Source organism: Barbus barbus, assembly GCF_936440315.1.
Source record: "Barbus barbus genome assembly, chromosome: 27".
Lineage (NCBI taxonomy): Eukaryota > Metazoa > Chordata > Actinopteri > Cypriniformes > Cyprinidae > Barbus > Barbus barbus.
The window spans coordinates 11,577,768-11,592,142 of NC_136755.1; the positions used below are offsets into that span (position 1 = coordinate 11,577,768).

General features: G+C 34.4%; 1 protein-coding gene across 5 annotated transcripts in view; it reads left to right on the plus strand.

The window, feature by feature from the left end:
- LOC306846841 (protein spire homolog 1) overlaps positions 1–14,375 on the plus strand; it is a 47,615-nt gene that overhangs the window by 10,960 nt on the left and 22,280 nt on the right. For all 5 annotated transcript variants that reach the window (XM_079380479.1, XM_079380478.1, XM_079380480.1 and 2 more), the window contains exon 3: positions 12,891–13,124. In XM_079380479.1, coding sequence (XP_079236605.1) covers positions 12,891–13,124 — 234 coding nt within the window. The remainder of the gene's footprint in view (positions 1–12,890; positions 13,125–14,375) is intronic.

Here is a 14,375-nt window from a genome sequence, read left to right on the forward strand (position 1 = left end):
TTGGATAAAGGCGTCTGCTAAATGCATAAATGTAAATGATCACAAATTCAAAGCAGCAATATTGTGAAATATTATTGCAATTTAAAATAGCTGTTTTCTATTTTAACTAGGGCTGTCAAATCAAATAATCACGATTAATCGCATCCAAAATAAATTATATATATATATATATATATATATTAAATATATTTCTTAATGCATGTGTGTGTATTTATATATACATATAAGTACATTACAAACACACAATTTATGTAAACACACACTTTATTTTGGATGCGATTAATCAGTTGGGCAGTCCTGATTTTTACATATTTTATAATGTAATTTATTTTCAGTATCATCACTCCAGTCTTCAGTGCCACATGATCCTTCAGAAATCATTTTAATATGCTGATTTACTGCTCAAGAAACATTTCTTACTATTATTAAACATGCTGCTGCTTAATGTGTAGAATGATGTACCATGAGATATTTTGTTCAAGATTAATAACAAAAATAACTTACTGACTTCAAACTTTTGAACAGTAGTGTATTGTGAATATTTTTTAAATACATTTTTTTAAAGGATTTTTTAAAGCACTGTTTTATAACAATTATGAGCTGTATCTGAAGCTATTGTAAGGAAACTGTAAGATTTACACTTTATTTGGAAGAAAGTAGTGAAAAATTGAAGTTTAGAAAAAAGTATAGGCTATAGCACAGTGATGCATTGTGTTCTGTCATGTTGTGCAAAAACAGTGTTTCTTAGCATCCCTGAATGGATTATTCATCTGTTTCCATCTTAGATGCTTGAGTGAGGTCATAGAGAGTATGGTCATAAGGGAGTATGATTTTTCCTACGCTAGAACAGTAGCACAAGTCGTCCCCCTGTCAGTCTCTGTACGGGACATGAGTCACAGTATTTGTCTGAGGGAAGCAAATGTCCACCTTGCTGCAGGGCTCTGGATGAAGCCCAAATCATTATGTAACCGTTCACTTTTTCTCTTTCATTCACTTTCTCATAGTGTTTTTTGTAGCGGGTCATCTCTGTGCCAGTCTAGCACTCAGTGGATGTCTGTACTTCAGGATCCAAATGTTCCTGGGAAACAGTTCTTACATGCCCCTTAAATGCAGTTTGTGTTCTTATGTGTGAAATGTACTTTTTTGCCCAAGAAGCTGGTAAGAAATCATGAAAGCATTGGAGATAGAAATCAGAAAGGTGTTTAAATCAAACTTATGGATTTATTTTGGATTTTTTAAGAAGGAAGGAATGAAGAATGTGGATATAACTAATGGGATTTGCCAGGAGAATTGTATGAAAATAATAAAATACTATGAATGATCATGAAAATGAGGATTCTCCTCACAGATCTCCATTCAAAGATCGTGTTAGCCTTAACCAAGTATGGCAAAGCTGACATTAAATCAGCTCTTTTGAGGTCATTTACAGTGAGCCACACAAAATCCAGCATATTGCAAAACGTTAAAGACTACTTTATCATATTTCATATGAAAATAGCAAAGGCTTCTAAATTATTAACATGATCAAAACCTTGCTGAAAATCCTGGTGTTCACAAACTACTTCATCTGTCATCTGATTGATATTTTTACAGATTTTTCTAAAACAAACGTATGAATAACATACATTGTTAGTAGTAATATTTCAAGATCACTTACTTGACTGTCATTTTTAGAAAAGTCATGTTAAAATGTGATTAACAAATGAAATGTACAAAAACTAGCTTTGATCATAGAAATTTCATTGAAAGATATAGTGACAACTGATATTTATGTAAGTAGTCTGCTATAGTCTTATGAAAATCTCATTGATTTACATCATTGATATAAATATCAGAATTTTATCTTGCTTTTGGTTCACCGCTGCACCAAATTGCATAGTTTTTCTTTAGTTTAGGCCTCGGAATAAAACTTTCTTTTTCTAAAGGTTCAATAAATAATTACATTAAATATATAAAAAAATAAATTACAAAAATACATAAAAATAGATTTCAAACAATTTCAAATGTCAGGTTTACATGATTAAATTCACAATATTGTCATATTACCATATTTTTTAACAGCTATTTTTATTTTTGCAGTTGAAATGATAAAAAAAAATAAAAATCTCAGTATATGGGCAAAACAAGGTATAATGAATGGGAATGTCCAACATTACATTACAAAGTTCCCTCATGTGGTGAGTGTTAATTTCTCACCCTGTTCATATAGTTTATCCAGGGCTGGAACAAAAGACCACAGGACCCTTGGGCACAACCGTCATCCCCTCCCAACTTGATTCATGTGATTGTGAAGCAACTATGTACTGTAAGCTTATCAAGGTGTGGTTGGGACCTCTGGGTGTCTGCGGTCTTGAAGCATGTGCTCCACATGCATAGTCAGAAATCTGGCCCTGAGTTTATCCTCAAACTCAACATGATGCGGTTGTGTAAAATAGAGCAGAATAGCATTCTACTGGTCATCTCCAGTGGCTCATCTCCATATGATGCTGGGAAAATGGTGAAGAAACTTTGCCTCGGAGCATTGATGTCATGTGAGAAGCGCTCCGAGAACAGTAGCCTGTGTCTTCAATTGTTTTGTGTAGTGTGAGAGACGGATAGAGCTCGGGAGAAAGGAAAACAACTGCATTATAATGTGAATTTGGACGTATTGAGTTGGATGAAATATCACTCCAAAGTCAGTTGAACTAGTTGAGTTTAAACCAGGCGTGTTCATATTCTTTGTCATAGAGCTGCAATATTATATGTGTGTAAGAAGTGGCAGGATGTTTTGGTTCCCTCCTGTCAGCTCAGTTCCACATGAGTGACCTCTTTCCCTCCACCATTACTGATCTCTGTCTCATCTTACAGAGAGAGTCAAACCCACACAGACTGCTCAGATTTAACTGTTCAGATGGGAATGTTTGCTTGGATCATCTTGAGTGAGATGAAATGAGCAGAGGTTTACCAGTGTTTATGTAGTTTATTCGTGGTAGTGCTGGAAACCCACCTTGTGAATGAATAACTATTAATGGAATGTTGCTATGGAAACACTTTTGAATGGTTTGGAGCCTTTTGGGATGTTCCATCTCGCAGACTGAGTGGTCAGGGGTTTTTTTTAGGTCAAGAAAGAAAAAGAAAACATCTGCCATGTTGAAGGGATAGTTTTTCTCATCTTTTACTCACCCTCATTTTGTTCCAAAACTGTATGAATTTCTTTCTTCTGTTGAACAAAAAAGAAGATATTTTGAAGAATTGTGGTAACCTAACAGTTACTTGTAGCCATTGACTTCCATAGTATTTTATTTTATGTTATTCATTCATTCATTCATTCTTTTTTTAGGTAAATGATGCGAGTAAATCATGACAGAATTAAATTTTTTTGAGGTGAACTATCCCTTTAAGTAGGATTTGTGATGATACAGATATTTTTAATTTGTTACAATACCTTATTTAATTTGCTACAACAGGGAAATTGTCACAACATTAAGGGCCAATATCTAATAGTCAAAGTACTTTCTTGTCAACTGAAACTGAAATTCCTCTGGACTAATAGCTCTGAGTGGGATTATATAATAATAATAATAAATGTATCTATTATAATTCTATAATATGTATTAGTATTATTATGTGTTTTTGCCTTTTTCTTACAACTGTGAGAAATACTTAAATGCAAAATAAATTTATTTGCAAATGTGTATATGCAAAATATTATTTTAAATATAAAAATAGTAAATTATTAAAATTATTTTTTTAATAATAATAATAATGATAATTATTATTATTCTAAGAAATATATTACTACTGTAATACAACTGCACTATAAAGTAGATTAATATTACATAAGTATTGTAATTTTGTTTCTGTAAACTAAATTATTAATAATATACTTATGTAATTTCTTCACTTACCAAAGTTAAACGTATTCTGTAAGATGTTTATGATAAAAGGTTTACGAATGCTTATTGCAAATCTAGTGAAATGCTGTAATAACCTGCCCTCAAAATGTTGGAAATTATGCAGATGTGAACATAAAATGCACCTGGTGCTTGTGTTAGCACATTCATAGCACTCATAATTCATAATTCATAGCACATGCAGAGATGGTTTTACTAGGCTACATTCACAGTGAACTGAGCCGCTCTGAAAACACCAGATCATGAACTCCACTTGTATTGATACTGCGGAAATTGAGTGTTTAAGTATTATTACTACTTTTTTAACTATTCAGAATTGATGTGGCTCAATAGATCTATATTTTTGATAACAATAATGCAAAGTAATCAGAAACATTAAGGATGTCAAGGTTGCCTGCTGATTAATGCCTGAATAGTCTGAGGTTGCAACTATTGAATGGTTTTGGTATTCATAAGAAATTCATCTTATGTTTTGATGTTAATTGCTTCCCACCAGTGTGCACTCTTATGATTAGTGCAATTACCCTCTAGTGCAGTGGTTCTCAACCTTTTTTCCACCGGGCCGCACTATGGTCCAAGTGCTAATGCTGCGACTATTCTTGTTTGAATGCGTGGCATTTTCCACATTTCGTTTTCTCCCTTAAGAAATGAGTCCATTCTGATGCTCAATTTTACAGAACTAATGGCTGCTGATGCTTATTTGAATTGAATTCTGCCAAAGTGTGCGCGCTTGTAAGTGTTCGTTAAATGCGTAACATTAATTACGTGAGTACATAGGTCTGCTCATGTTTGAAAATAATAAATGAAAAACTAAATTATTATACATAACATTATAGCTTATATTTGTTTAGTACATTTTTAAATTAATGTAAAACCTAAAATTAATTGTAAAACTGAAAGTTATTTTTTAATTGTGTTCAGCACATAGACTGTGACATTCAGCATGGTGGGCCGCATTTGGATTCGTGACGGGCCGTGGGTTGAGAACCACTGCTCTAGTGAATAGACAGACATAAGTGGTGTGAATGAAGAGTGATGAAGAGCCTGCCTCATCTTGTCTCATCTGCACTGTGTTTTAGATGGTCCATCTTAACAGGGTCAGTCGTCTATTAATAAATAATCCGGAAACATTCCCTCTCTTTTGCATAATGTGATTGACTCCGTACAGGCTGTGCTACTGATTATGCATCCCTGGATGATTTGGCACAGCAGACATCCTCTTAATAATTTTTCTGTAATGTTCAGATAAAAGTCTTGGGAATATCCTGATATGTTGTGGCACGTTGTTAAGTGGTTACAGACACACATTGCCTCTTATGTATGCGGTTGTGCACACATTCGTTCATGCATCATGTGCTTGGGTGTGTGTGTGTGTGTGTGTGCACTGAGCCACATGCCGATGCTTCAGCGGACAGCTGACTGCTGTCCACATCTGTGTAAAGGCACTGGCATGCTAACTCAATAGAGGAAGCAGCCATACCCAACAGTGTGTGTCTGATGGACAGACAGCTCTTGTTAGTGTCAAGATGTTGTTAGGTGTCTTGATTTTCTCTGAAATGAGACTGAAAAGTCTATATGGATGTAAATAACTGTCTGAATTAGGCTGTTATTAGCTGGTTTGGTTAATGGACATAAATTATAATTATCATTTAAATTATTATTTTTAATTAAACTACTTAGAATTATTGGGCAGAGGCACTTCATAAAACTAGCAAATGGTATCTCTGTTATTTAAAAGAAATCGTCACAATTAGGGATGTCAACGATTAATCGACGATCGATTAATTGTCGATAAGCGATGGCCGATTAAGCAGTTTCATTTTGGGGTGTGTGCGGCTCAGGCGCAAAAAACGTGCAAACGTCTGTGAGAGACGGTGAAGGGGCTGGATCTTACACGAAAATAATTTACTAATGTACAAACTACGCTTTTAATGTGATCCAAACTTTAAAAGTACATTATAACAGATACAATAAAAAAGTTATTTTGTATTGAAATGTAGTAATAAGTCATGTTCAATTATAATTTCCCTAGATAGTTGTTGCATATCGGGCACTTCGCTTTGACAGGGCTGCGCACGCAAGCAGGACAGATACTATAGGCTATTCATTCATACAACTTGTTAATTCATTCCTATGACATATTAATCTGTGGCCACTGTCCAGGTTTCATTAATTTGTTCCCTAGAAAACCCCTGAATTTAAGTGCGGGAGCAATTTAAGTCATAGTAAAGTATTCTTAATTCATGGCCACGAAATCTTTAATTTCCCCCCACGTTTCATTAATTTAAACGTCGATCGATTGTGGAAATGATCGAGAATTGACATCCCTAGTCACAATTATACATGCACAAAAAGTATTACAATTCAACACAAATTTTTATGGTTATGAATAGGGCTACACGATGAATCGAAATGAAATCGCGATTAGACAGAAGCTGTGATTTTCATGCATATCTTTCAGTGAAGCACGGTCCTGTGATCAGCAGTAAAGGTCATTGCACACTTAGTCTGAATTTCTTTTCGTGTTCCTCATCCTTTCCTGTCAAAATGCATGCTATGAATGCGAAAATGCAGAAAATCGAACCTGATCCGAATTTTTTCATGACGGCCGAAAGTTTCAGAGGCAGTGTGTAAATGTGATTGACACAATGTGAGGCCATATTTATTTTTTAACGCGCGAACATTTTGGACGAAAATTCCGAGGGTGCTCTCGAGCAGAAACTCCAAATACACCCCGAAGAAGAATCACAGTAAATATCAAAAGCAGTTGCTGAATAAACAGAAGATTTAACTGATTTCATTGATTCAACGTGACTAATAAACACACGACTATGACAATATACGGTTTATCTGAGTTCTTATTATTATAATTTTCATTATAATAAAGTATATTTACAATGCAATGCCTTTATCACTGTTTAGAATACTATGAAATATGTTGTGTGCCTTATTCTGTGTAAGAAGCACATCATCTCACAGAAGGATTTATTTCAAACACTGACGTTATGAAGTGAGTTTGGAGTAATGTTATTAAATGTGGTATTTTCACATGCTTTCAGATAGAGCAGCATTTACTACACGGAGCCGTAGTTCACTGAAAAGCTACGCAAACATTATCGTGAACGATTTCTTCGATTTCATAATCGTGCAATAATATCGTCTGCGATTATTATTATTTTTATTTTTTTTGCGTAACCTGTCAGTGAACTACGGCTCTGTGCAGTAAATGCTGCTCCAACTGAAAGCATGTGATGGAGATTTACTGCTGATTACAGAACTGGCTTTACTGATAAAATGCGCATGGAAATCGCATTCGATTTAATCGTGTAGCCCTAGTTATGAAAGTTGTTCATCCTCAAATCAGGCCTTGAGAAAAGATTAAGAAACTTGGGATGTGCCTCGCTGCAGGGATGTCATGTGAACTGGGCTGAACGAAGACTAGCCTGTGTCTTCATTGTTTTGCATACTGTGAGACAGAGAGAGGAAGGCAGTGGCATCATCATTGTCAGCATATAATCAGGGAGATTTGAGAAAGGGGATTTGAGGATATACATTTTGGCCAATAAAGCAAATGGTCTCTGCTATCAGAAGATGGACAATGATGATTTAGAGCTGATCAGCTCACAAATGATATCATGATGCACGTCTAGTTGAAGTCATGTACTTCTGACTGGATTTAGTCTTGTGTGTGTTAGTGTGTCTCTCCTGCAGTTTTCCTCCAGCATCACTGTGCTCTCTCACACTCACTCCTTCTGAGTCACAAGCCTGGAGAGAAATTGCAGAGAGAATATTCCTGTGTTTGTTCACTGTTTCAGGACGTCTGCAGGAACTCTCTGTTCACACAGTCACACCCTCCACCGCCTCTGAATTACATGAGCACAAACGTAAGGGTACAGTACCTCAAGCTCGCAATACTGCAGGAAAAAGTACCTCTGCTTTTGTAAATTTGCCAAAACAAGTTGCATCTGTAATTTAAAATATAAAATAAAACTATACAAAAAATAAATACTGTGTTGCCTTTTCAGCATGGGCAGCTCTACAAAGGCCAAACAATTACGTTTAGCTTTGGGGCTGTTAGTTACTGACGTGTGCCAAACAACATTTTCATTATTTAACAGATGATGAGCTGTCATTGCGTCTGCATCATCATACAGTATTCTCGTCCTCCTGACTTCCTCTTTATGGCGTCCGTATGTTATGTAAAAGCTCTGCCTCTCCTAGATGTGTAACTGAGGTGGATGTTTGATGTTTTGTTGATGTTGACCACACCTGGAAAAGCTGGAATAAAAGGACATCATTGAAAGATTGTGCTTTGAGTTTTTAGACTGAGATATTTATGAAGCTGAAGGCAGGAATATGTTATTTACACGTGAGAGCAACAAAGAAACATGGAGTAATGACGTGGCCCAAATAAATCAGTTTTATAGTAATTTTTTAATGGATTCATATCAGTTGATATGAGTTTTCACACAATGAATATTTAATTATACATATTAAATAATATTATTTATATGTAATTTTGCACGCTTGTTTACTCTATGTAAGAATTACAAAAATTAAATCCATAAAAACTTTAGGTAAAAAAAATAATTTATTTCAACTAGTTGCTAAAATTGAAGTGAAGAACTAAAATTAAAGTGAAAAAAAGAAAATGTATTCTGTAAAAAATGACTGTGAATTTAACGGTAAGAGACTGTAAAAATGGTACAGTAAAAATCTGTTAAATGGTATGGTAAATATAATGGTAAGCTACCCTACTATATACAGTGAAAAACTGTATTGTATATTTCATGTAATTTTACCGTTTTTGGAAGTGGAAAAAGAACATGTAATTTACAGTCAATAACCGTAAATTGACATTCCCAGAATTCCCTGTTACATTTCAAAGTTGATGTTTTTTTGTTGAAATAACTATGTTTCTTAGTTTTTTCTTGTCCGTTTTGGGTTGTATGTTATATCTGATGTTGTTAAATTAATGCTTATTGCCTTATTTCAGTTCCATGTTTACAGTGAGAGTGTTTGTGTGAATGACACTGTGCACCTTCTATTATGTTAATATTTAAAAGCTGCTTGTGATGGGCTTTGGTTCATCATGTGACTTTCTCATCATCATCTGCTTTTGGTGGTTATCAGTATTACAAAGGTACAAAACAGATTTCAGTGCTTCAATAGGTTGGTATGTTAAAATTATATCAGTTAATGAAATTACAGTATTTAAATGTAAATTTAAGTTAAAACCGTAAAACCTAAAATGTTGCTACTGTATTTTTTTACAGTAAAATTCTGGCAACCACAGTTTTTTTTACCATAAATTTTACGGACTTTTTTTTTTTTTTTACATCTTATCTATATTGGCCAGAATTGTAATAAACTGTAGATGGATCCCAACATTATGGTGATATAAAATTACTCATATGACATATGAGATTTTATTCATACTGCCCACTCCTAGTATCTAAGTGTTATTAAACAATGAAAAACAAGTCTGCAAGTAATGAATGAATCCTTCTACACACTGTTTAGGGCCCTTTCTGTGTTTACAATCCCACGAAGGCTAGACTTGCTGGTAGCTGAGTTCTAGTGCAGTGCATTACACAGAGGATTAGATTACATAAGAGCAGGACACATATAATATTTATTTTCCTCATGATGAGGATTAGAGTCTGGAACACAGCATGTCATTAGCAGGTATGAACTACTGCAGATCCAGACCTGGAAAAGTATCAATATTGATATGGAGATCGGATCGGTGGAAGTGGAGAAATGTTTCGGAGACATGATGCCCAGTAGCGAAGCCTCATCTGTTTGAGCACTCGCTTATATAACAATAATTCAGCTGGATTTTATCTTCTCACTGATAAGACGTTTCGTATAACCTCCTTTATAAACATAATTAATTCTCTGTACTATGTGTGAGTCTAGTTGTAGTTTATTGACAAAGGGTGGAAGACAAATCTGTAAATAGATTCTCTGTATAGTTTTCCTTATTTGATCTAGTTCCAACCTACTTTTTGCTGTTTTGGGATGTTTGTCATACTTTTGCATGAAAAACACAGTTGATTTTACCACTCTTTCAGTAATTGCATAATGTAATTTGCTCTGCCTGAACTCTTCTCGCAGCTCAATTGTATTAGTTAGGTTTAATTGATCGCTCGTTGGCCGCTGGGTCATGTCAGTCTCCTGATGTGAGCACAAGTTGCAATGATTCCCAGGCTGATTTTCACGAGTGCATCCGTTCCTGCTGCCTGAACTTACTCTGACATGATCGAGTTGAACTGGTACAAAACAACACTAGGCCAGTCAATCAACTCCTTGATGGCGCATATGATAACAGAGGGCATCTTTGTTCACAGAAACAGTCAGGCACACGGTGGGTAATATCAGCATACTGCATGGGTTCATATTTATCTGGAAATGTGATGCACTGAAAGATACTCGTTTTCACTGGTCCTGTGGCTTAAACTAAACATTACTGCTATTTTTAGAAAGTTTACATAGCCTATAATGTGTCACAACAATTGTTATTGTAAATCATTTATTTAAGATTAATTGATGAACGCTGCAAAATTGACATTATTTCACTAAAATGAATCAATGCTAAACTGACTCAAGCTGATATCTCTATTGCCTTCTGTAGAGCTGTTTATAGCTGAATTAAGCTTGTTTCATAATTTGTGAATTTTGCACTTATTGAACTAAACTGAATCAACACTAAACTGGCTTGAGTAGAATATTGATGCTATTGTCTTCTGTAGAGCTACTTTAATAGTTTAGCTGAGTTGGCTTCATAACTATTGAACTTTCAGTTATTTAACAAAATTAAATCAGCATTAAACTAAATTGAGCTCAATAATGATTCTGTTTTCTTTTTGGAGCTGCTTTAAGCCCAAAGTACATTTAATTTTTTATGCGTACGTGAGGGACAGCGTAAAGCAAATTTTGTCATTAGAACAGTACGCGATTTTTGTAACCATGCGTACTTTGTACGCGCAGGTCGTACATTCACAAGTTATTTTGCACTAATCTGTTGTTCCTCTAGGTGGCAACACCGACCCGCTCCGTTGTTTCACTGTAGAAAACAAAACTAAAGAGACCGAACAACAACAACGTTAGCGTACACGTACAAAAACGAAGTATACTTGGGGCTTTACAGCTAAAATTATATTTGTTTCCTAACTGGAGAATTTTGCAACATTAATATTGTTATTTTCTTGTGTATTACTGTGAAGCTGCTTTGAAACAGTCTTCATTGTTTATGAATAAATGTGACTTGACTTAATAATATAAGACAAATTTACAACAAAAATAATAAAAAAAAATTTAAAGGGGGATTGATAGGGGATAATAAAATTGTTGCTGTTTTTATCAACATTTTTTTTAAAGATTTATTTTGGGCCGTTTTTGCTTTTATTATTATTATAGGACAGTTAGGGCTGGGTGATTGGGCAAAAAATGTAAATCTCGATTTTTCAGAATGTTTGACCGATTCTCGATTTTGTAAGATTTTTAACTAGTCAACTTGAAAATGTAACGACAACATGATTCAAGCAACTTTTTCTTTATTAACCCTCTAGTTAAAGAGCATTCTGTTCAAAGTGCACCACACATGAAGTTGTCAACATGATGTAAATTTTAAACAAATCACTTAAATATCTTTGCAGAAAAGATGCATGAACTACAACTACATCTTGTACAAACTTGTCTTATACATATTATGTGTTCAGAAATAATACGAGGAAAATGCTTTAGAAAAATCTCAAAAGTCAAGGTAATTCAAATTCAAAATGACTTAAGGTATAACACAAGTAGACTATTATTAACTATAAATGTTCTGTAAAAACAACAGCAGCTTTCAGCCTGTCACCATGATGCAAACATGAAATATCAGACATACAGTAGTAGTTACAGGTTTTATATTAGATTGCGCTGCTTTTCCATGGTTTTTTCTATGTAAACATGTAAACATTTTTCTATGTTTGACTGTTGCAGTCGCATCTCTTGCAGCGTCTCATGCATAAAATGGCATTGTAAAAACGTGACGCTCAAGTTAAAAGACGTTCCATCCCATCTTCTTGCATGTTTTCCTTATTCACGTTGCATCTTTGTCAACACACAAGCGCATTCTGTGTGAACTGCACCTAGCGATAAGAGTGCGTCACATGTTAGCGGTTAATCACGCTCGCCGACATGCGGTTGGATCGCTCTTTTCTCTTTACTGTTATGACTGACACATTGTCAAAGTGTAATTCTAACGTTTGGTGATATTTCTATTCAAAATCGTGATTCCTCGATTTCTAAATAATAAAATCGTGGCAAAACATTAAATTTGAATTAATCGATAAAATCGCCCAGCCCTAAGGTCAGTATATAGAGATAACAGAAAGTGAAGTGGGAGAGAGAAGTGGGGGGGATCGGAAATGGTCCTTGAACCGGGATTCGAACTCGGGACACCCTTAGTGCAACAGTGCTATACGTCGGCATGCTGCCCACAAGGCTATTGGCGCTGACATTTTTATCAACATTTTTATGTAAAGTGTCAAAATTATGAATATTATTATAATATAACAATTTATTAGTAATAATTAGTCTATTGATTTTCATTAGTATAAATAATACATGAATGAATTCATATATAATTCTTTTATACTTTTTACAAAACTTTTAAAACAATTGGCGTAAATGCAAAACCGGCCCAAGTGAGCATTATTATCAAGCCCAGTTTGAGCCAAATATCCAGTGTTTGTCAAATCTGAACATCTGAATTCCCCCTCCATTAAAGCATGTGGGCCTCTGAGAGTCATGAGACTGTAATGAGCCTTATCCAAGAGGTGGTTGACTCTTTTTTTTTTTCTTTTGAGCTAATCTCTGATGCCTTTTATCAGTGCTCATGATATGGGTTGTAAAATAGAGGTTTATGTCATAGCACGTGTTGTTTCTTTTGTCATGACTTTACGGTTATTTATTCTTGCTTAATGAATGTAATTGTATGTGTTACAGATCATAGAGTCTTTGGGTATAATGATCTACAAGGCTTTGGATTACGGCCTGAAAGAGCATGAGGAGAGAGAGCTCAGCCCTCCTCTGGAGCAGCTCATCGACCTCATGACCAACATGACATACACAGAAACAGACTGTCCTGATGAGGGATATGAGGCAACAGAGGAAGAGGATGAGGGAGAGGAAGAACCCACAGAAGTCTCCGATATCAGAGGCTACCGTGATATTATTTCCGTAAGTATTGATAGAGCATTATACATCGGCTAGGCCAGGGGTGGGGAACGTTGATCCTGGAGGGCCGATGTCCCTGTAGAGTTTAGCTCGAACCCTAATCAAACACACCTGAACAAGCTAATCAAGGTCTTCAGGATACAGGTTGGTATTTTTTTTTTTTTCAGGGTTGGAGCTATACTCTGCAGGGACACCGGCCCTCTAGGATCAATGTTCCCCACCCCTGGGCTAGGCCAATTATTGGCTATTTTGTCATTATTGGCATTGGCCGACAACTGTGATCGCCTGTACGATTTAACAAAAGTGGTGTTTGCCAAATTGGCCAGTTACTAAATCTACCAATAGCCCTGTCAGTTGTGGTTTTGAGTAAATATTTAGAAAATTTTGTTTTTATTTAATTTATCCTTTTTACCATCCTCAATTATATCCCATAAATGTATTTGTTCATTAGTTACATAATAAAATGTATGGGATTCAATTTAGAAATGCTGTTAACTATAGGCCTATAAACTGTAAAATATTAAATAATAATTTAAATTAAATGCAATGAATTTAATTAATTTATTTAATAATGTAATTTAATTGAAATGCATTTATTAATAATACATTTTTTATCAGTATAACTTTTTTATGTATTGGTGAACTAAATCAAAATGATATATTTATTTATATAATACAAAAAATGTATGGGATACAATTTACAAATACAGTTTTTATTAACATTTTATGCAAACTGTAAAAATTGAAATATACATTATAATTGAATAAAATATATAGTTTTTTAATTTTATACACTTATTTAAATTAATTTAAATTTAGTTCAATATTAATTTTCATCAATTTTTTAAAATCAAAATTATACATTTATTCAATTATTTGTTTGTTTATTAAATGTATAATACATTCTATGGGATACAATGCACAATTTGTTATTTATTTATCACAAATTTACCAGTAAATGAAATACTTAAAATGTTAAAATAAAATTGTAATTAAATCTTACTTTATTAATAATAATTTATTTGCACACATACTAAGTAAAAAATGAATTCATTTTGAATTTTAATATATGAATATATTTTAGTGTGAATATTGAACAATTGTGAATCTTGGGGAAGCAAGATCTTCCTCACAGATCCTGAGTTGGGTTTATCTGCTCTCTCTTAAGATCGGTGTGAGTGTTATTTACTGAGAGTTACTCTCTCAGCTGGTATTCATTATGCTGCTCCCTTAGGCCCACTCCAGTAACGCATT